This window comes from Galeopterus variegatus, unplaced genomic scaffold (assembly GCF_000696425.1).
Source record: "Galeopterus variegatus unplaced genomic scaffold, G_variegatus-3.0.2 Scaffold1254, whole genome shotgun sequence".
Taxonomy (NCBI): Eukaryota; Metazoa; Chordata; class Mammalia; order Dermoptera; family Cynocephalidae; genus Galeopterus; species Galeopterus variegatus.
This window is the reverse complement of record NW_007727365.1, coordinates 83,115-104,192: the sequence shown is the minus strand read 5'-3', so window position 1 is coordinate 104,192 and position 21,078 is coordinate 83,115. Positions and strand designations below refer to the sequence as shown.

Below are 21,078 nucleotides of genomic sequence, written 5' to 3'. Positions count from 1 at the left end.
GGAGACATTTTTGTTTGTCACACTGAGCACTGAGATAGTGCTACTGGTGTCTGGTTGGTAGGGGTGAAGGATGCTGCTAAACATCCTACAATGCACAGAACAGCCCCCTACAACAAGGAATTATCCAGTGCAAAATGTTAATAATGCCAAAGGTGAGAAACCCTACCCTAGAGAGTTCCAAGTCTAGAGTCATAGAATGTTAGAACCTATTACACTGTAGACTTTTAAGAGTCCAGGTTAGTGAAAACTTACAGTGTTAGAACCTTAGAACCTCAGAGTCATAGGGCTTTGAGTCTAGCCCTCCCACGTAATCTAGTCTCCCCATAGTTGGGGAAACTGTGGCTCAAAAGGGGGAACAACCAAGGAAGGTGCGGCCTCATATCCTGACCCAGACAGTAGAAGCAGACTCTGTTGACCTTGGGGGTTAGGGGTCAAAGTTCAACCCTTACAGGTAACCTCTCTTCTGCCTCCCATCCGTACCCTTGTTCCCTTTCTTCCTATCAGACTGCAAATTTAACTGTCATAAACGCTGTGCCACCCGCGTCCCTAACGACTGTCTGGGAGAGGCGCTTATCAATGGAGGTGAGAGGCTGGGCCGGGGTCCCTGAGAGGGAAGGGGGTGGGGACAGGACTGGCGGAGGCCCCTCTGATGCCCCCGTCCCGCAGATGTGCCGATGGAGGAGGCCACTGACTTCAGCGAGGCTGACAAGAGCGCCCTCATGGATGAGTCAGATGACTCCGGTGTCATCCCTGGTTCCCACTCGGAGAACGCGCTCCACGCCAGCGAGGAGGAGGAAGGCGAGGGAGGCAAGGCCCAGAGGTACCCGTGGCACCTGCAGGAGGCCCCGGGAAGGCTCTGCCCCACAGCGAGCCTCAGCTTCCCCGTGTCTTCAATGGGCTGACATCACAGTATATTTGCAAATTTTCCCAGTTCCTGAGGCAAACCCTTTAAAACACCAAAACTTTATTTTATTTACCCTTTTTTCCTTATATACATTTTTAAAAAGTTTCAATAGAAGCATATTTTGACTTACATTGTATTTCTTTTCTGGAACTGGGAATATACCCATTCAGAAGGTGTATGGTGAAACCCTCCCCGTTTCTTGTCTCCTAGTCGCCCAGCTCCTCTTCCTGGAGGAAGCAACTGGGATCAGTTTTTTGTGGATCCTTCCAGAAACAGTCTATATTGCAGAGTGACAGTATAAAGAGTAAGAACATGGACTGTGGAACCAGGCTGCTGTGTGGCCTTAGTCAAGAAATTAACCTCTCTGGGCCTCAGTTTTCTCAGCAAAATGGCCATAAAGTAGTACCTACCTTGTAGGATTGTTGTGAAGATGAAATGAATTAATACAAATTAAATACGTAAAACAGTGCCTGGTATACAGTAAGTGTTCAATAGATGTTATCTCTTATCAGAGAGCACTAAAATCTTAAAAAAGAAGGGAATATACCTATTTCTTTCAACTATTTTGGCCTCTGATTGCCTTGTGTGGCCTTAAACAAGTCCCTTTCCCTTTCGGTGCCTCGGAGTCCCCATCTATAAAATGGGGAAGAGAAAATATCCCCAAAGACTTGACAGGCAATGACTTTCTTCTGGCACGGAAGCTCTAAGAAATAATAATCACTTTTACTTCATTACACATTTTTAAACTATAAATGGAGTATATTTATTCAACTCCAGTAGAATGTGAGCTCAGGTATTTGAAGGCAAGATGTTTGTCTGCTTTCCAGGTGCCTAGGGACAGGGCTGGCTCATACCAGATGCTTTATACACGGGTGTGGAGTGAATATTTATTGGGGAAGCAGAAAGGTGGCAGGGTCAAGCACAGGGCACTGAAGGCTGAGAGCATCCGTCTTGATCCCAGCTCCACCATCTAAATCGCTAGTTATGAGCCGGCCCGTGGCTCACTCGGGAGAGTGCGGTGCTGACAACACCAAGTCAAGGGTTAAGATCCCCTTACCGGTCATCTTTTAAAAAAATTTTTAAAAATAAATAAATAAATTGCTAGTTACTTTTCTCTGTGCCTCAGTTTTCTCCAGGGACAATGATGGCACGTACATTGCAGGGTATTGTATGAATTCTGTTAGATCACGCAGGTAAAGTGCTTGCCGGGTTTTAAGCTNTCCCTATTGATGAAAGCATTTGTTCTCAAATTAAATCCTTCCTAGGAGGATCATTATCCTCATTTCTAGATTAGAAGAATTAGGCTCAGGGCTTTACAGCCAACAATTAATTAATTGTCAGCCAACAATTAATAAGGGAGAGAAGCTGAGACTTCACCACGGAGGAGGGGAGCAGTGGCCACTCCACAGGTGCACCAGTAAATATTTAATGAGCACCTGCTGTGTCCTGACTCAAAGCACACACCTGTGAATAAAGCAGTTAGAGCTCTCTGCCCTCATGCAGCTGGCAGTCTCTTTGGGGAGACAGCTAATAAACGAACGCCTCCCAGGTATCAGCTATTGGTAACTGCAGAGAGAACCGCAAATGCAAAGGCCCCAAGGTGGGACCAAGCATGTTCAAGGGGCAGCAAGGAGACCTATGTGGCTGGGAGCAGGGAGGGCGATGGGAAGAGGGTGGGAGACAAGGTCAGAGAGAGGATGGGTATGCAGGTCACAATAATCACAGAGCTGTTCATACCGGTGCCACCCAACCCGAGCAGGCTGAAACCTCAGCATCCCTTTCTCCAGGAGTTTCATGGGAGTGTCTAGCAACACAATAATAGACTGTCAGAGTTGGACCTTGGGGAACTTGGGGGGTGGGGCAGCCTATTTCACACATTAGGTAACTGAGTCTCAGAGACACAAACTGAAGTGGCCAAGGCCACTCAGGCTCAGACCTAGCACGGAGATCAAGAGGTTGTCGGCTGTGGAGTTGGGCAAGTCATTTAATCTCTATAGAGCTCCTGTCTTCACTGTAATAACATCATCTGCACAGACGAGGCACAGAGGCACTGAATCGCTTGCCCAGTGTCACACGGCAGGCTCCACAATCCCTGGGCTAAATACCAATTAGCACTTACACAATGTGCCAGGCACTATGCTAAACTCCTTAGAACGGTTTTCGCTCTTCACAGAAACTCCTTTGGGTGGAGAAACTGAGGCACCAAGAGGTTAGGTAATTTGCTGGGCAGTCTCTTTCGGAACTGGCTTCATACACGGCCCTGTCGAATACCCTTCCTCACTTACAGAATATCTGGAAACTACAAGGGGAAAAAGTGGCAGAAACCCCCCAAAACACCCCAACTCCCTGGCTGCCCAGAGATGGCCCCTGCAGCCTCATGCAGTATGGTCATATTCTGCATGCGAATTCTCACCCCTTCCTTTACCCTCCGCAGCTCCCTGGGGTACATCCCGCTAATGAGGGTGGTGCAGTCAGTGCGGCATACGACACGGAAGTCCAGCACCACGCTGCGCGAGGGTTGGATGGTTCATTACAGCAGTAAGGACACGCTGGTGAGTGGGCTGGGGCGGGGCCAGGTGGGGCGGAGCCAGAGTTAGGGGCAGTAGGTGGGGGGTGGGGCCAAACGGAGGCAGCGATGGAATTAGAGGGGTGGGGCGAAGGGCAGGGTCAGGGGCGGGGCCAAGCGGGGCGTGCCTAGGGGTGGGGGAGGAGCTTGGCTGGGGGAAGAGCGCGGTGCTGCACGCTCCGGGAGCCCCAGGAGGCGCCACGGGACAGGAGAACCTGGCGGTCAACCTCACCCTCTCAAACTTCTCTCCCATCAGAGGAAGCGACACTATTGGCGCTTGGACTGCAAGTGCATCACGCTCTTCCAGAACAACACGACCAACAGATACTACAAGGTGGGCCGGCCCACCTCCCCCAGCTCCCCCAGACTTCCCTCTTGGCCCGCATCCTTCCCTACTCCTCTTCCTCCCTCCAGTTACTCCCCACATTCTGCGACTCGCACCCTCTCCCACTCCCAGCTTCCCCGCTGCCAGCCCATCAGCAGCACGTGCCGTCCATGTGATGCCCGAGCATGTCCTTCACTGTGCGCCTCATGGCTCTCACCGGTGACCTGCCTCAGTAGTAGCCCTCACCTCGGGGCTGTTGCGCCAACTCGGAGATGACCCTCGTGAGGCAGCTAGTTTAAGGCCTGGCATGTATTAACCTACCACTAATTATAAGCCTGTCATCATTATTTATATTTAATTTATCGACGAATTTACGTGTACACATCAGCACCTCCCATGCCAGCACTGTGTCCCAGCCAGTTCTCCGCCTAAATGGTTGTGGCAGTCTCCCTACTGGGTCCTTGTTTCTGTCCTTGCAACCGCAGTAATTTTTTCACGTAGCAGCCAGAGGAGTCTTTATGAAAACCGTCAGAACCCTCCAATGGCTCCCCTTTTCCCTTGAATAAAACCAAACTCCTCTCTGTTACCTGCCCTGGGGCGTCTCCCTTGCATCTTCCTTCCCATCTTGCTCAGACCCCCTGTCTAAAATGCCACCCCCACCCCCTCATGTCCCTCTCGTCACCTGATTTTGTTGGCTACCTCAGTCTTTCTTTCCTTCCCCTGCCTCCTTCCCTGTTTTCCTGTCTCGTTCAGCGTTTCCCGCCCTGTGGTCCCCACGGCTTCTCTCTCGCCTGGATCACCTCAGCTTTCCCCGGTCTACTGCCTTCATCCATCCTGTTCCATCTACCCTCCACACACAGCCAGAGGATGCCCTTCCTCTGCTCGGTAACCACCGAAGGCTCCCTAGGGCCCTCAGACAAAGCCCAGGTTCCTCCTTACGTCCCGTGATCCGTGTGGCCTCTTTTCCTTCATTCATTCATCAAACATCTATCGAACACCTGCTGTGTCCCATGTGACGGGGATGCAGCACATCCTTTGAGCGTAACAAGCCTTTCCACAGGGCCTTTGTATGTGCTGTTTCCTCCACTCGTTGTCAACTGGCCTGCGGTCTCGCTTCAGCATTGCTTCTGCCAGGAGGTCTTTCCTGACCACTCTGTGGAAACCAGGCGCATCCCACTGACACCAGATCCTGTGTGCCCTCCTGAGTAAGCAGGGGAGCCCCAGAGTCTACCTGGCGTCCTCACCTAAGTTGGTTCTGTCCTGCCAGGAAATTCCACTGTCAGAAATCCTCACAGTGGAGTCCGCCCAGAACTTCAGCCTCGTGCCACCAGGCACCAACCCACACTGCTTCGAGATTGTCACTGCCAATGCCACCTACTTCGTGGGCGAGACCCCGGGCAGGGCCCCAGGTGGGCCGAGTGGGCAGGGGGCTGAGGCCGCCCGGGGCTGGGAAACAGCCATCCGCCAGGCTCTGATGCCCGTCATCCTCCAGGATGCACCCAGCGCACCAGGCCATGCCCCCCACAGTAAGTCCCTCACTCTGGGTGCCTGAGAGAATGGGTCTGGAAGGGCTTGGGCAGGATTCTTGGGAAAGGAAGAGCCAGGAGGAAGGTAGGCAGTGGTGTAGTTGAGAATGTGGCTTCTAGACTCAACTGTGTCAAATATCTGGTAAGCCCCTGACCTGCTGTGTGGCCTTGGGCATGTCATTTCCCCACTGTGAGGCTTGTCCCAGGTGGTGATGACCCCTCATGCATTTACTGAGTGCTCCTCTGTGCCTGGCCTGTGCTGGGCAGTGCTGGGAGCAGTGACCAAGGGACCTCAGGACCTGCCCTCAGGGGGCTCACAGTCCAATGCGGCAGAATATCCATCCCCAGACAGTGACAATCCGGAGTAGATAGAGTTGGGACAGGGGAGCCAGTGAGCTGGGTGAACCCAGAGTGGGTGCCTGACCCAATCTGGATGTCAAGGAGTGTTTCGTGGAGGAGGTAACATCGGAGCTGAGACCCAGAGACTGAGGAGGGGTGAGATAGGAAAACGCAAATGGAGATCACTTCAGGAAGAGGCAAAGGGTGATCAGAGAGTACCAGGTTGCACCCTCTGGAGCTCATAATTTAGTATGGGTTACAGACATTAATCATCATTCTATACAAACGAGTGTCATGTGGAACATTTGCTAGAGTAATCTGACATGGCCCCAGGAGTGACATTTGAGCTGATACTGAAGGATGAGGAGGATTTAGCTAAGTCTAGGATGAGGGAAAGAGCATTCCTGGCAGAGGGAACCACGTGTGCAAAGGCCAGGAGGCAGGACAGAGCTTGCTGTATTTAAGGCCCAGCAAGGAAGTCAGTGTGTTGGGAATACACAACAGCATGGTAGGGGTTGAAGTCAGAGATGGATGAGGGGCTAGACCATGTCTTTTAGGCCATTTAAGTCGCTTGGTCTTCCTCCCAAAGGCACTGGGAGCCACAGTAGGGCGTGAGCAGGGGAAGGACAGGGTTAGGTTTGTACTTCAGCAAGATCTCTCTGGCTTCCCTATGGAGAGTGAACAGGAAGGGGCAAGATTAGGGAAAGGAGGCCAGGAAAGAGGCTGGGGGTTGAAGACCCGGGTCAGGAGGACTAGACTGGACTGTGGGGAGGTAGAGGAAGAAAGAGACTTTCAAATGGCAGAAGGATCAGTTCTTTGGAAATATCCGGCTCTGGTTATGTTTGTAGGAGGGCAAGTTTGGGGAAGATGCTGGAGTCAGCTTGGACTTTCCCTCCAAGCCTCAGTTTCCTTCTTTATAAAATGGGGTCAGTGTGCCTCCCTTGGCACTGAGATCGTGCAGTAAAATGCTCAGCAGAATCCTTTGTGATGGGCCGAGCCCGTGGCGCACTCCGGAGAGTGCGGCGCTGGGAGGGAGCGCAGCAGCGTTGGCACTGAGATCGTGCAGTAAAATGCTCAGCAGAATCCTTTGTGATGGGCCGAGCCCGTGGAGTACTCCGGAGAGTGCGGTGCTGGGAGGGAGCGCAGCAGCGCTCCCGCCGCAGGTTCGGATCCTATATAGGGATGACCGGTGCGCTCACAGCGCTCACTGGCTGAGCGCGGTGCGGCCGGTCTCAAAAAGGACAAAAAAAAAAAAAAAAAAGAATCCTTTGTGACATCACTTCTTGAGCCCCTCATTCACTCCTCCCGGTGGCCCTGTGAGGGAGGTCTTTTTATTATTCCCATTTTCCAGATGAGGAAACTAAGGTTCATAGTGGACAAGACACTAGCCTGAAGTTGCATATTGTATCACCTGAATTTGAACCTGGGTGGTCTGTCTCCAGAGGCTGCTTTTGGAGGTGTGGGTGAAGATAATCCTTAGCCTGGGGTCCCCTCACCTCTGTCTCTCCCCTCTCCCCAGGACAAGCTTCGCTGAGCATCTCTGTGTCTAACAGTCAGATTCAAGAGAATGTGGTGAGACTCCCGCCCACACCTGATGCCCTCTTCCTCAACACCACCTCCGCAGCTCTGCTGTCTCCTTGACCCTCCCATCTCCATCTGCATCCCTCACCATCCCTGTCTCCATCCTGCAGGACATCGCCACTGTCTACCAGATCTTCCCTGATGAGGTGCTGGGCTCAGGGCAGTTTGGTGTGGTCTATGGAGGTAAGGGTGCTTCAGAGCTAATCCGAGGGGCCCTGGGACTGGGCAAGGGCTTTCTGGGCTCCAAACCTTCCTTGCTGACTGGCCATATGCTTGCCTCCTGTTTTGATTGTCTTGGAAAGTTAGGTCCTGGGTGCAGCTGGTCGCAGACTCTCCTTTTGTCATTGGGAAAAACCAATAGACTTTCTTCCTGTTTTTAATAGGGAGGGTAAATTCTGCACTCTGATCGGCCGCAGAACTAGATTCTAGATTCTGATTGGTTATAAACCTAGTTTTTTATGTTATCGATTCCCTTCCTCAGAACTCTTTTACCTTCCTTCATTCCACTTTTACTCCCAGATCCCCCCATATCTTATTTTTTTTCACTTATTAGTCTATTTTTTAAAATTATAAACAAATAAGAGTAAATCATGAGTCAGAGGCCTAGATTCCTTCTCTGAGATGCCAAAAGCCTGACAACCAGTGAGATAGATGACTTTGGATGACTAATTGAAAGCTGTTCAAAAGGCATCAGGTCAAAATAACCAAACTGACCTGGGAAAGAAGGGACTGGGCCTGGGGAGGCAAGGCAGGCCCAGTAGGGGTTGGCTGGCCCCTGTGTTTGGAGAGCTCAGCTTTAAGCCAGGGATTGGGAAGCAGCTGCTGGATAACCTGCGTATGTCCCTCCTGGGGGTAGGGGCAGCCCAGTCACTGCCTGGAACCACATGGTGGAGAGTGAGAGTAAGTGGGGCCCCTCTGGACACCAGCCTAGAGCATGGAAACACCCACCCTCTGCTCTAGCCTCTTCCTAACCCACAACTGGGGTGGGAGCTGGAGAGGGGACAGGAGAAGGGGACACGGAGCTAGGAACCTGTGATCAGGAACTCATTTAGGCTCTGCAGCCAGACTTCCCTAGAAAGGCCCAGGCCAGTCTGTCCAATGGCCACAGACATCAGAAAGCTAGTCAACAGGGCTGCACATGTGGCCTAGAAGTGGCCCGGGTGCCAGCCACACCTGGTCACAGCAGATTCAGAGAGGTGATGTTCCTTGGAGCTACAGGCTGCTGGATCCACTCCTCGCCTTCTAGCCTGGACTCAGACATAGGACAAGTCCTCAAGGCCCCTGCCCAGGGCCTGCCCTGACACAGCTGCTGTCGGAGCCACTGGTGCCACTGGCCACTGGTCACTGGGATGAGACCTCTGAGTTCTCAGGAGTCAAAGCGGGCTGGCTGCCGTGCTTCTGCATCAGCCTCCAGCGCTGCTTCCTCCGGGAATGTGGGGGGATACAGGGGCCAGTGGAGGTCCAGAAGAGCCAGGAATATGAACAGGTGCAGTTTGAGGGGTCGTAGAACAGAGCAAGAGGCAGGGTCTCTGGGAAGGAGCTTGAGGCCCCCAGGTAGAGGCTGTCATAGTCAAACGGGGCCCCAGCAATGGAGGCCTAAGAGTGAACTTGTTGACACGTTAGGACGTAGTCGATGGTGCGGTTGTTGGTATCTTCTTCTCTGGGGGCATTGTCCCAGAAGGCCTCATTCCCCACGCCTGTGGACACTGTCTCAGCCATGTGCATCTCCTTGCTGTGGACTGCCTGCCTTCAGAGCAGGCAGGAGATGTCAACTGTCCAGGCCTGCTTGGTGGCCAAGCTGGAGTCCTGCAGCACAAAGGTGTCCCTGGCTTTGTGGGGGTGGAACCAGATCTCAAAGTGCCAGTTGCTATCCCCAGAGCACTCAGCGATGCTAAAGTCTGCCATCTTGAAGGAGCACTTGTAGGTAAATGTGTCAGTGCCTGTGGGTCCACAGCAAGGCTTGGCAAAGAGCAGTAGCTCCTCAATGAGGGAAATGTGGCGCGGGGACTTGTGGCGCATAGCGTGCACCGTGAGCTCATCTTGTTGCACCAGCTACCCCTTTTCCTGAGGTGACTGTCTCAGCCCTGGATGGTGCCATATCTCGTGGACCCCTCAGAGCCACCATGATGGCCTTAGTCACCTTTGTCCAACAACCCTGACTGTGCATCCATGGGGGTGCGGTGGGCAGCTGGAGTGGGGCTCTTCCTGGAGGAACTGGGAGGTCCTGCTCCCTCATCCTCCACCTATACTATTCCCTGCCTAGGAAAGCACCGGAAGACGGGCCGGGATGTGGCAGTGAAGGTCATAGACAAACTGCGCTTCCCCACCAAGCAGGAGAGCCAGCTCCGGAATGAAGTGGCCATTCTGCAGGTGACCACCAGGGTCTGTGGTCCAGCTCTGTCCCCATCCAAGAAGGGCCTTCTCTTCCTGTTTGCGCCTTTCAGGAGGCAACTGACCCTGTCTGGGGGTGGTCAGGGAAGGCTTCCTGGGGGAGGGAACGTGAGTGTTGAGAGCAGAGGAGCCAGCCTGTGGGAAGGCCTGGAGGAGAGAGGGAACGTGAGGTCTTCCAGGAAGGAGATGGTGGGAGGTGAGGCCTGGGAGGAGGGTGGGGTTTTACCCTGTGGGGGGCCATAGGAGGATTTTGAGCGAGGAAGGGACAGAATGAGGTGTGTACTTTAGAAAACTCCCTTGGCTGCCGTCTAGAGGGAGTGGAAAGGGATGTGGCTGGAGCCTGGAGCCCAGGGAGGAGGCTGGGTGGGCACCTGGGCAGGACAGATGGGTTAGGCCAGGACAGGATTGGGATAAGAGGGAGGAGGGTGTGGATTTAAAAGATAAAGATATACGAAGCTCCCTCCTATTTCTTCAAGCTCCCTCTCCCTCCCTCCCTCCTGCAACCCTGGGCCCTTTCTAGAATATCATGATGTAAAGCTTTTTCTGGACACTGGAGAGGGATGGGGGTGGGGGGCTCATTCTGTCTTGGTCTGTGGGAAGCCCCCTTCCCTCTCCCAGTGCCACCCCCTAGGGGTATCCTTCTCTCCTTGTCTATCATCTTCCTGCTCCCGTGGCTGACCCTCTGGAGTCTGAGTTCATGGGCGGGGGTGGGGGGCTCATTCTGTCTTGGTCTGTGGGAAGCCCCCTTCCCTCTCCCAGTGCCACGCCCTAGGGGTATCCTTCTCTCCTTGTCTATCATCTTCCTGCTCCCGTGGCTGACCCTCTGGAGTCTGAGTTCATGGGCGACCTGGGTCCTGACCCCTCCCCACCCCCCAGAGTCTGCGGCATCCTGGGATTGTGAACCTGGAGTGCATGTTCGAGACTCCTGAAAAAGTGTTTGTGGTGATGGAAAAGCTACACGGGGATATGTTAGAAATGATCCTCTCCAGCGAGAAGGGCCGGCTGCCCGAGCGCCTCACCAAGTTCCTCATCACTCAGGTGCGCTGCCCGCTGCCCGCTGCCCGCTGCTGCCCGTGCTGCCCCACCCTCCCTGGCTCCTGCTCTCCCTCAGGCATCCCCTCGGGAGGTCAAGGAAGATACTGGTGCGAGTCATAATAGATAGTAGAAAACATCATCATAGAGTAGTAATAATAGCAGTAAAAGAGAAAGGACAATACTTATTAAAAAGTAACAAGTAATAAATAACAAGAGAATAGAGTAATAATAGAATAATTAACTAGAAAAATAATACAGTAGTAGTAATAATAACAGCTATTATTATTATAGAAAAAAATAAGTGATGGGTCAGTCCCCCTGAGCCTGACTTTACTAATCTAGAAGAAAGGGGAAAGAAGCCTTTTTTCTCTCTCATTGATTCGTGCATTTATTTATTTTTTATTTTTTATTTTTTTAAAAGATGACTGGTAAGGGGATCTTAACCCTCGACTTGGTGTTGTCAGCACCGCACTCTACCGAGTGAGCCACAGGCCGGCCCCGATTCGTGCATTTATTTATTTTTTATTTTTTTAAAAGATGACTGGTAAGGGGATCTTAACCCTCGACTTGGTGTTGTCAGCACCGCACTCTACCGAGTGAGCCACAGGCCGGCCCCGATTCGTGCATTTATTTATTTTTTATTTTTTTAAAAGATGACTGGTAAGGGGATCTTAACCCTCGACTTGGTGTTGTCAGCACCGCACTCTACCGAGTGAGCCACAGGCCGGCCCCGATTCGTGCATTTATTTATTTTTTATTTTTTTAAAAGATGACTGGTAAGGGGATCTTAACCCTCGACTTGGTGTTGTCAGCACCGCACTCTACCGAGTGAGCCACAGGCCGGCCCCGATTCGTGCATTTATTTATTTTTTATTTTTTTAAAAGATGACTGGTAAGGGGATCTTAACCCTCGACTTGGTGTTGTCAGCACCGCACTCTACCGAGTGAGCCACAGGCCGGCCCCGATTCGTGCATTTATTTATTTTTTATTTTTTTAAAAGATGACTGGTAAGGGGATCTTAACCCTCGACTTGGTGTTGTCAGCACCGCACTCTACCGAGTGAGCCACAGGCCGGCCCCGATTCGTGCATTTATTGTATTAGTCAACAGACACTCCCTGAGTCCCTGCTCTGTGTTCAGTCCCGTGCTAGGCAGTGTTGGGCACAGCAGTGCCAAGACAGCCACAGTGATCACCCAGAGTGGGCAGGGCTGGGATGGGAGAGGCTGATAATGACGGTGTAAATAATGTGGTCACTAACGTTTATTGAGCACTTACTCTTTTAATTCATTTAATCTTTATAGCAACCTATGTAATGGGTGCTATTATTATCGCTTCCCTTTTACAGTTGAAGAAACCAAGGTTCAGAGACATCAAGTAACTTGCCCAGGGTCACACAGCTGGTGGGATCTTAACCTAGGATCTGTGCTTTTAACTAGTAACGTCAAACTAATTTGTGTTATATTCAAACAGATTTTCTATGTATGTGTATTTTACTTGGTCTCACATCATATATATGTATGTTGTTCTGCCTTTTAAAGTTTTTCACTCTAATAGTGGTTAAGTTGTATTACATGATGTGTATCACCAAATACCTCAGTCGCTGAACATGTAGGTTGTTTTCACTTTTCCACCATTACCAGCAGTATCCTGTGAACATCCATTTGCAAATACCATTGGGCTCTGGTGGGAGAATTTTGATAGAACACGTTTCAAATAGTAGATTTCAAGTCCAGAGAAATGTGCTTTAAATTTTTTAAAAGATGTTCAGTTATTTTTTTTTTTTTTGGTACAGTTATTCTCTAAAATACCTTTCAATTTTTGCTCCCAACAGAGTGAGGTTGCCTATTCTCTCCTTCCTTACCAACACTGGATAAAAATAATTACCTTTCATATAGGTAGAAAAATTATACTTTGTTTGGCTTTATCTGGCAGCTCAAAAATTATGGGTGAAGTGGAGCATATTTTCATGTTTATTGGCCTTTATTTTATGTACCCTTTGCCCATCTTTCAATTGGATTATTCTGTCTTTTTCTTTTTGAATTGTAAGAGCTCTTTATATAGGAGGGACATTAGATCCTTGTCACTTAACATTGTCCAATTCTTTTATCCCAGTATTTATTTGCCTCTTCATTTTGTTTATGGCTTTTATTTGCCATGAAGAGTTTTAACTTTTACAATGTTAAATGTTCCCTTTTGTGGTTTCTGAGTTTCACATCCTTCCTAGAAAGGCTTTCCCATCTGGCTGGCACCTCACCTAGTTGTGGCACATCTTTGTTGGTTGCAAAGTTCTCTGTGGTGCACCTCTTTTGCCCTGGCCCAGCACTGTCACCCTCCCAAGCAGTGTACCTGTGTTGGTTAGGCTGGCTTGTGGGGTGGGGACAGTGGAGAGAGGCAACGGGCTGCTTCCAGCAACTGAGGCAGCTCCTCTTCCGGCCTTCCGTCTTCTCCTCTCTTTTCGCCTGCTCTCTCCTCTTTCTCTCTCTCTGCAGATTTCTGCTTTCTGGGTTCTTGCCCGCCCCAGCCCCAAGTCCTGTGCTAAGCCCTTTATCTCATGAACTAATTTAGGCCTCACCACCACCCTCTGAGGTAGGTATCATTCTAACTAACTCCCATTTTATAGATGAGGAAACCAAGGTTCAGAGAGTTACCAGCCTCAGCCCAGGCCACACAGCTGGGGAACTGTTTGGCCAAGGTTTGAACCTGGATCTGTCTAGCTTCCAATATGTCTTCTTTCTTCACCACATTAACTGGGAGAAAAATCAACTAACAGAATATCTGGAGACGACATATACACATACATATTTCCATCTCTGTCTCCCAGTCTATAAAACGAGGAGGCTGGACTACAGCAGTGGCTTTCAAATAGTATTTCCTTACTAGAAGGTCATCCAGTGAAAACAGAGAGGATAAACACAAATATTCTAATTCTGAGAAACAGATTACAGTTGCATGCTTGCATCACTCTGTGCTTCCAGTGTATTTGGTATTTTGTTTGAGTTACACAGAATCAGGGAAAATCATGGTTCCCATAGATGAATGTTTACAAATGGTAAGTTTTTTGATTTTTAAAAAAAAATCAGCTCACCTTGCCAACATAGAATACTTGAATGAACAGATACAGCAGGAGAAACTTTATCTCATACTCACACATAAATATATTTACCGGGGCCGGCCCGGTGGCGCACTGGATAGTGCACCGCTTGGGAAGCGCGGCAGCGAGGGTTCGGATCCCACATACAGACCGGTTCCCACTCACTGGCTGAGCGAGGTGTGGGAGCAACACCGTGGGTTGCGATCCCGTTGCCGGTCCCCAGTCCAGTACGGGGGCAACACTGAGGGTTGCGATCCGTTGCTGGACACGGAAAAAGACAAAAGACAAAAAAAATATATATATATATATATATTTACCAATAAGCCATCACAAAAATAATAACCAATAGTAATGACAATAATAGCTAACATACGGTGTTTGTTCTGTGCCAGACACTACCCTAAGCACTTGACAAGCACTGACCCATTTAAACTTCACAGCAACCTGTGAGGTGGGTACCATTATTACCCCCATTTTACAGAGAAAACTGAGAACTTGAGAGGTGAAGTGACTTGCCCAAGGCCACAAGTTAGTAAGTGTGGAGCCTGGTTTTCCACCTGGGCAGACTGGCTCCAGAATCTCCCCCGTCTCTTAAGAGAATTACATTTGGTATAAAACCCATGTCAAATTTGTATTGTTTGTAGTTTGTATTGTTTTTTATTACAGATTTTTTAAGGATGAAAACATACTTTTAAAAAAATGGAATCACAAACAGAACCTTCTTGAAAGCCCCTGCTCTATTAATAGTTCTTCAGGAGTTTACTGTAGGCCAGAGGGTCTCAGGATCTTCCTAGCCCCTCCACTCTAGCCCAACCTTTTTAGAAGTCTGTGTCCCACTCTTATCTCTCAGGTGTAAGTGGTTCTGGGGTTCTGATATTCTTTGATGCTCCAATGCCTCCCCTAACCCTGGGGAGGTACAGATAAAGGCATGGAGGGTTTGGAGGGCTGGCTACTGAAGGTAGAGTCTGGGGCAGGTACCTCTCTACCTTTCTTACTGGCCCCATTTCTTCCCTTCAGATCCTGGTGGCTTTGAGACACCTCCACTTCAAGAACATTGTCCACTGTGACCTGAAACCGGAAAATGTGTTGCTGGCATCAGCTGACCCATTTCCTCAGGTCTGTTATGCCTCTTCCTGATTTGAGGAAGCCAGCCAACATTGGCAGTGGGAGGGTATTGTATTAATCAAGATATAGGTTCAGCTGCAGACACAGAAACCCAAGATAACAGTGGCTTCAATGAGATGGGGGCTTGTGGGCTGGGTGATTAGCTCAGTTGGTTAGAGCATGGTGCTGATAACGCCAAGGTCCAGGGTTTGATCCCTGTACCGAAGGAAAAAAGAAGAAAGATAGGGTTTTTTTCTTACTCATGCAGAGTCTGGCATAAGCATTCTGGAGCTGAAAAAGCAGTTCCACAGTGTTGGGAACCAAGCCGCCTGCTGTCTTGTTGTTCCAGTCTCTGTGGTGTTGACAGGTCTTCCTTCATGATCTGCAGCAACCCCCTACCATGTCTGCTTTCTATCCAGTGGAATGGAGGGAAAAAAAGAGGTAGAAGGAATGGACACAATCCTTTCCTTCCCTGAGGCAGTACTTGGAAGTTACCTGTATCACTTCTCACATCCTATTGGCCAAAACATGATCACATGGTCAGGGCTGGTTGCAAGGGAGGCTGGGAAATGTAGTCCTTATTTTTGGGTGGCCATGTGGCCTGTTCAATTCAGGGTTTTTATCACTAAGGGAGAAGCAGAGAACAAATATTGAGGAATAATATTTTATTTTCTTCTGTGGAGTGTTAGGGAAACAGTTTGCACAATCCTCTTGCTAGGAGGTGAGAACCCCCTTATGGGGGGAGTGAAGTTGGGCAGGGTGATGTTTATAACAGTTAGGATTATTGAGCGCCTACTGTGTTTAAGAACCTTTAGTTACAGGTTCTCATTTAACCCTTCCACATGCCTGTGAAGTTTTTGCTTTATTATCTATGTTTTGCATATCATTTTATTCATTTCATTTCAAAAGACAGAGGCTCATTTTAGTCAACTAAAAATTATGCCTATTGTATACCTCTTATGTGCCAAGCAATGGTATTCAGCTGCGGGGTTGGGGTGGGGGTGGGTTGCCTCCCAAGGGACATTTGACAATGTTGGAAACATTTTTGGTTGTCCCAACTGTGGCAGGGGTTGGGACGGGGTTGCTACTGGCATGAAGGGATGCTGCTAAACATCCTTCAGTGCACAGGATGGTCCCCACAACAATCATCAGGCCCTAAATGTCAATAGTGCCAAGCTTGAGAAACCCCCAATTTATTTATTTATTTTTTGGCGGCTGGCCAGTAGAGAAACCTGATTGAAAGCAGTGGTCCTTGTAACCCTGTTTTAGTCCATTTTGTGTTGCTATAACAGAATTACCTGAGACTGGGTTATTTATAAAGAACAGAGGTTTACGTGGCTTACGATTCTGGGACAGCTGCATCTGGCACAGGCCTCAGTCTGCTTCTACTCATGGCGGAAAGTGGCAGGGAGCCAGCGGGTACAAGCAGATCACATGGCGAGAGGAAGCAAGAGAGAGAGAGAGAGAGAGGACCTGTGCCAGGGTCCTATAAACAACAAGCTCTCGCAGGAACTAATAGAGTGAGAACTCACTCATTACTCTCCCCTCCCCCAGGGAGAGCATTAATCCATTCATGAGGGACCCGCCCCCATGACTCAATCAGTTTCCAACACTGCCACATTGGGAACAAATTTCCACATGAGTTTTGGAGGGGACAACACATCCAAACTCCATCAAACCCCAAGGTCATGGGTTTGGATCCCCATCCCAGCCAGCCCCCCCCCCCCAAATTAAAAATAAATAAATAAATAAATAAAGCAGTGGTATCCATTAGAAATATAATACAGGCCAAATACATAAGTTTACATTTTCTGGATGCCACATTAAGAAAAGTACAAAGAAACAAGTGAATTAATTTTATTAATTTAGTTTATCCCAACATTAACACTTTATTCAACATGTAATCGACATAAAAATTATTAATGAAATATTCTATTATCATATGATGTAGTTGCTTAAAAAGAAAAAATGAAAAAATAAAATATTCTACTTTTCATATTAAGTCAATAAAATCCGGTGTATTTTTTTATACACCAGATTTTTATAGCACATCTCTATTCAGATGCTAAATTTTTAGCAGAAATACTTGATTTGTATCTAGACTTTGTAAAATTAACAGTTGAAAAAATAGATTGACATACCCAAGTTGTTCCAAACATATTTAAAAGTTTTCCAGCAACTGAATTGAGGATCAGTTTTTAAATGTAAATTAGGGCCGGCCCGGTGGCGCACTGGAGAGTGCGCCGCGCTCCCGCCGAGGGTTCGGATCCCATGTGGAGACCGGTTCCCGCTCACTGGCTGAGCATGGTGCGGGTGCAACACCGAGGGTTGCGATCCCATTGCCGGTCCCCGGTATAGGCGCGACACCGAGGGTTGCGATCCCGTTACCGGTCAGTAAAAAAGAGACAAAAAGGAAAAAAAAATAATGTAAATTAATTAAAATTAAAAATCAGTTTCTCAGGATCACTTGCCACATTTCAAGCACTCAGCAGCCACATGTAGCCAGTGTCCACTGTACTGGACAGTGCAGATCATAAAGGGAAGAGTACACGATCAACGTGACATACAAATGCCATTATATCTGTCATGAGTTCTGTAACACAATTCTATGAGCTCACATCACCAGAAGATCTGTGCTCTAGTTGGAGAGTCAGGGAAAACCTCTCTGAAGAAAGAGTAGCCGTTTTGGGGGAGAACAAGTATTCTAGACAGAGGGAACAGCTTGTGCAAAGGGGCTGTGTTTGGAGGAGCTGTATACAATTCTTCCATTTAAGGTATACAATCCAATGGCTTTTAGGATTTTCACGGAGTTAGTCAATTTTAGAACATTTTTAGTCACTCCTTAGCTAGTATCCACCAATCCCACCATGGCCATCCGCCTTCCCCACCCAATCTCCTTTCTGTCTCTATAGATTTGCCTATTCTGGACATTTTATATAAATGGAATCCTACAATAATACAATATGTGGTCCTTTGTGTCTGGCTTCTTTCACTTAACATAATGTTATCAAGGTTCCTCCATGTTGTAACACATATTGGTACTCCATTATTTATTATTTTTTGGTGGCTGGCTGGTGTGGGATCCGAACCCATGTACCTTGGTGTTATAAGGCAGTGGTCTAACCAACTGAGCTAAGTGGCCAGCCTAGTACTTCACTTCTGCTTATTGCCAAATGATATTTCATCGAAAGAGCTGTAGAAAAGGGTGGATCTCAGAAAAGGAAAAGATCAGTAAGGACTGTAAAAAGGCAAAGGACCTTAGGAAAGGTGAGTATGGTTGTTACACTGAGATTCAGCTCAGGGGTTGGGCTGAATCTCAATGTGGCTGGTTTTGAAGGTGACAGAGGCGTTAGGCTTCAAGGATTTGGGGCTTGATTCTAAGAGAAACAGTGAGCCAAGGAAGGGTTTTAGAGCAGAGAAGAGAAAATACCTGAACAGAGGAGGTGGCAACCAAGGTTCAGACTGGTAGGCAGTAGAGTAGGACCTTGAACCCAGGTCTTGCTGGCCCCAAAGCCTGGCCATGACCTGGGAAGGGTAGGCATGCCCCTGCTACTGTCTGCTGGGCACTGTGGTCAGCACTTTACACCTGGTCGCATTTAATCCCTAGGAAAGCCTAGCGACTGTTAAGGTCTCCTTTGTGCAAAATAGGAAACGGAAGCACAAGGAGGTTTAGAGACCTGTTCCAGCCGGGAGAGGTGTAGCAACAGGTAGCATTTATTTTATTTTATTATTTTCTTAAAGATGACCGGTAAGGGGATCCCAACCCTTGACTTGGTGTTGTCAGCACCACGCTCTCCCAGTGAGCCACAGGTTGGCCCGAGGTAGCATTTGTTGAGCGCTCACTGTATGTGGGGCATTGTCCTGTGAGCTTTAGGATGGATTAACTCATGTGATCCTCATGACAGCCCTTTGAGACAGGAAAGGTTATGCTCCTGCTTGTACAGATGAGGAAGCTGAGGCACAGAGAGGGGAGATCACATGCCCAGGGTCAGAGCCTTGATTCAAACCAGCATTTGATTTTCTCTGGAATACCAGGGTTGGGGGGGAGGGGGTACTGGGGCAGGTGCAGCTTCATCACCACCAGCTCAGGCCCTTTACCCCTCCCTTCCTCAGGTGAAGCTGTGTGACTTCGGCTTTGCGCGCATCATCGGTGAGAAGTCGTTCCGCCGCTCGGTGGTGGGCACGCCGGCCTACCTGGCGCCTGAGGTGCTGCTCAACCAGGGCTACAACCGCTCGCTGGACATGTGGTCAGTAGGCGTGATCATGTATGTCAGCCTCAGCGGCACGTTCCCATTCAACGAGGACGAGGACATCAACGACCAAATCCAGAACGCTGCCTTCATGTACCCGGCCAGCCCCTGGAGCCACATCTCGGCAGGAGGTACATAGGACTCACTCACCACGTGGTCGGGCAGTGAGGTTCCTGAGAGGCCTGGAGCCTGGGTAAATGCATTAGCTTGAAGAAAAATATAAATGAAGTATAGTACAGGTGTATGTACCTGCACGTGACAAAAATTGTGAAGGTGACATAGGAATGGGAAAACTGAGGTAGGGAATTGGTGAAGAGACATAGGAGCTAGTGTGCCCGCAGAGGAGCCGGCAAATTTGTCATTTAATGAGGAAATGGGTGGATTTCCTCGTTAAATTTGTTAAATAAGTTTGGCACAGGGGAGGCTTCTGAGCCACCTGGGCTAGGGCAGAAGAAGACAGGCCGGGAGGCTGGGGTGGCCTATGGGAGGAGGGGCCGCCCCTCACCCGCAGGGCTTGAACTGCCTCCTTCCCGTGCAGCCATCGACCTCATCAACAACCTGCTGCAGGTGAAGATGCGCAAGCGCTACAGTGTGGACAAGTCTCTCAGCCACCCCTGGTTGCAGGTGATGCAGGGGCGGGGCCGGCCCGTTGGCGGGGTTGGAGGAAGCGGTGGAACTGGGACTCTTACTGGCGGGGCAGGTGGCAAAAGGTGTCGGTGCGCTTGGCTGGGCCGCGTAAGGGGGTGGAGCTAAGTCCCTATTGGCTGGGCGCGTTGCGAGGGGTGTGGCTTCACCTTCCTTGGATGGTAAGTACCGCGGGGCTGCTCAGGCCGCGGCCGGCCGGCTGTCCTGGGTGCAGCCCCGGAGCTAACCCTCGGCCTCCCCTGCCCAGGAGTACCGGACGTGGCTGGACCTCCGGGAGCTGGAGGGGAAGATGGGCGAACGGTACATCACGCACGAGAGCGACGATGCGCGCTGGGAGCAGTTTGTGGCCGAGCACCCGCTGCCCGGGCCCGGGCTCCCGGTCGACAGGGAGCTCGGGGCGGCGCTGCCACCGCAGGACAGCGACATGCAGGGGCTGGCCGAGCGCATCAGCGTCCTGTGAGGCCCCGTGCCCGCGCCGCGCTGCTGCCCTCAGCACCACACCATCCCCGCAGAGAACTATTCCGAGGGAATTGTTGCCCGCGCGGGATGGGGTCCACGCGGGAGGGGTGGGGGAGTTACCCCGAAAGGCCCACCCTGTCTCCCCAACCATTGAAGCGGACTCGTCTCTGGCCCCCTGGCCTCAGTTTCTGACCACACCGAACTCGTGAATCATTAGTCTGTCGTTTACCAAGATGGAGATCATCTGGAAGGAGGACCAGCTGGGATCGAAAATACGGAGGGAGGACTGCCAGGAGGAAGACTAGAAGAGAGAAAGGCATGGAGGTAGCTAGGGAAGAGAGGAAAGGACCGTAGCAAGAGTCGGGAATGGGGGAGAGGTGGAAGGAACGTGACTGGAGGGGGAGAACTTGGACAAAGACAAGTAATATCGTGGTGTGTGATGATTAATTCTTATTTGGTGTTACTACTAATCATGACTATTAATAACAATGCAGTCGGCACAATCTGGTCCATAGTAGAAGCCCGATCCCTCATACTTAGTATTTTCTTTTGTACTGATGTGATGACTTCTCTACACACTGAATGTGCTTATTCACAATGATTTGAACGATTTTCCCAATTTGTGTCACTGTGCTGGGTGCTGCTGGGGACATAGTGGTGACCGAGACAGGGCCAGCCCCATCCACATGAGGTTCACCATCCAGTGGAGAAACACCCCTGTCTCTAGATAGTGAGGACCCAGAGTGTGCAGGGCTTGGCTGAGGGTATCCAGGAGGCAGGAGTATCCTAGAGCAAGCTTTGGGGTCAGGGAAGGTGGGTTGTCTCAGCTGATCTCTGAAGCTTCATCTTGGCTTTCAGGTT

The 21,078-nt window shown here is 49.9% G+C and overlaps 1 protein-coding gene across 1 annotated transcript in view; it reads left to right on the top strand.

The window, feature by feature from the left end:
* PRKD2 (protein kinase D2) overlaps positions 1 to 20,836 on the top strand; it is a 34,690-nt gene extending 13,854 nt beyond the window's left edge. Inside the window, exons 6-18 of the mRNA XM_008575892.1 lie at positions 505 to 582; positions 667 to 820; positions 3,339 to 3,456; positions 3,727 to 3,804; positions 5,063 to 5,321; positions 7,180 to 7,232; positions 7,352 to 7,424; positions 9,505 to 9,611; positions 10,509 to 10,670; positions 14,777 to 14,875; positions 18,977 to 19,244; positions 19,652 to 19,737; positions 20,006 to 20,836. Of these exons, the coding sequence (XP_008574114.1) occupies positions 505 to 582; positions 667 to 820; positions 3,339 to 3,456; positions 3,727 to 3,804; positions 5,063 to 5,321; positions 7,180 to 7,232; positions 7,352 to 7,424; positions 9,505 to 9,611; positions 10,509 to 10,670; positions 14,777 to 14,875; positions 18,977 to 19,244; positions 19,652 to 19,737; positions 20,006 to 20,218 (1,748 nt within the window). The 3' untranslated portion in view covers positions 20,219 to 20,836. The remainder of the gene's footprint in view (positions 1 to 504; positions 583 to 666; positions 821 to 3,338; positions 3,457 to 3,726; positions 3,805 to 5,062; positions 5,322 to 7,179; positions 7,233 to 7,351; positions 7,425 to 9,504; positions 9,612 to 10,508; positions 10,671 to 14,776; positions 14,876 to 18,976; positions 19,245 to 19,651; positions 19,738 to 20,005) is intronic.
* The last annotated feature ends 242 nt before the right edge of the window (positions 20,837 to 21,078 follow it).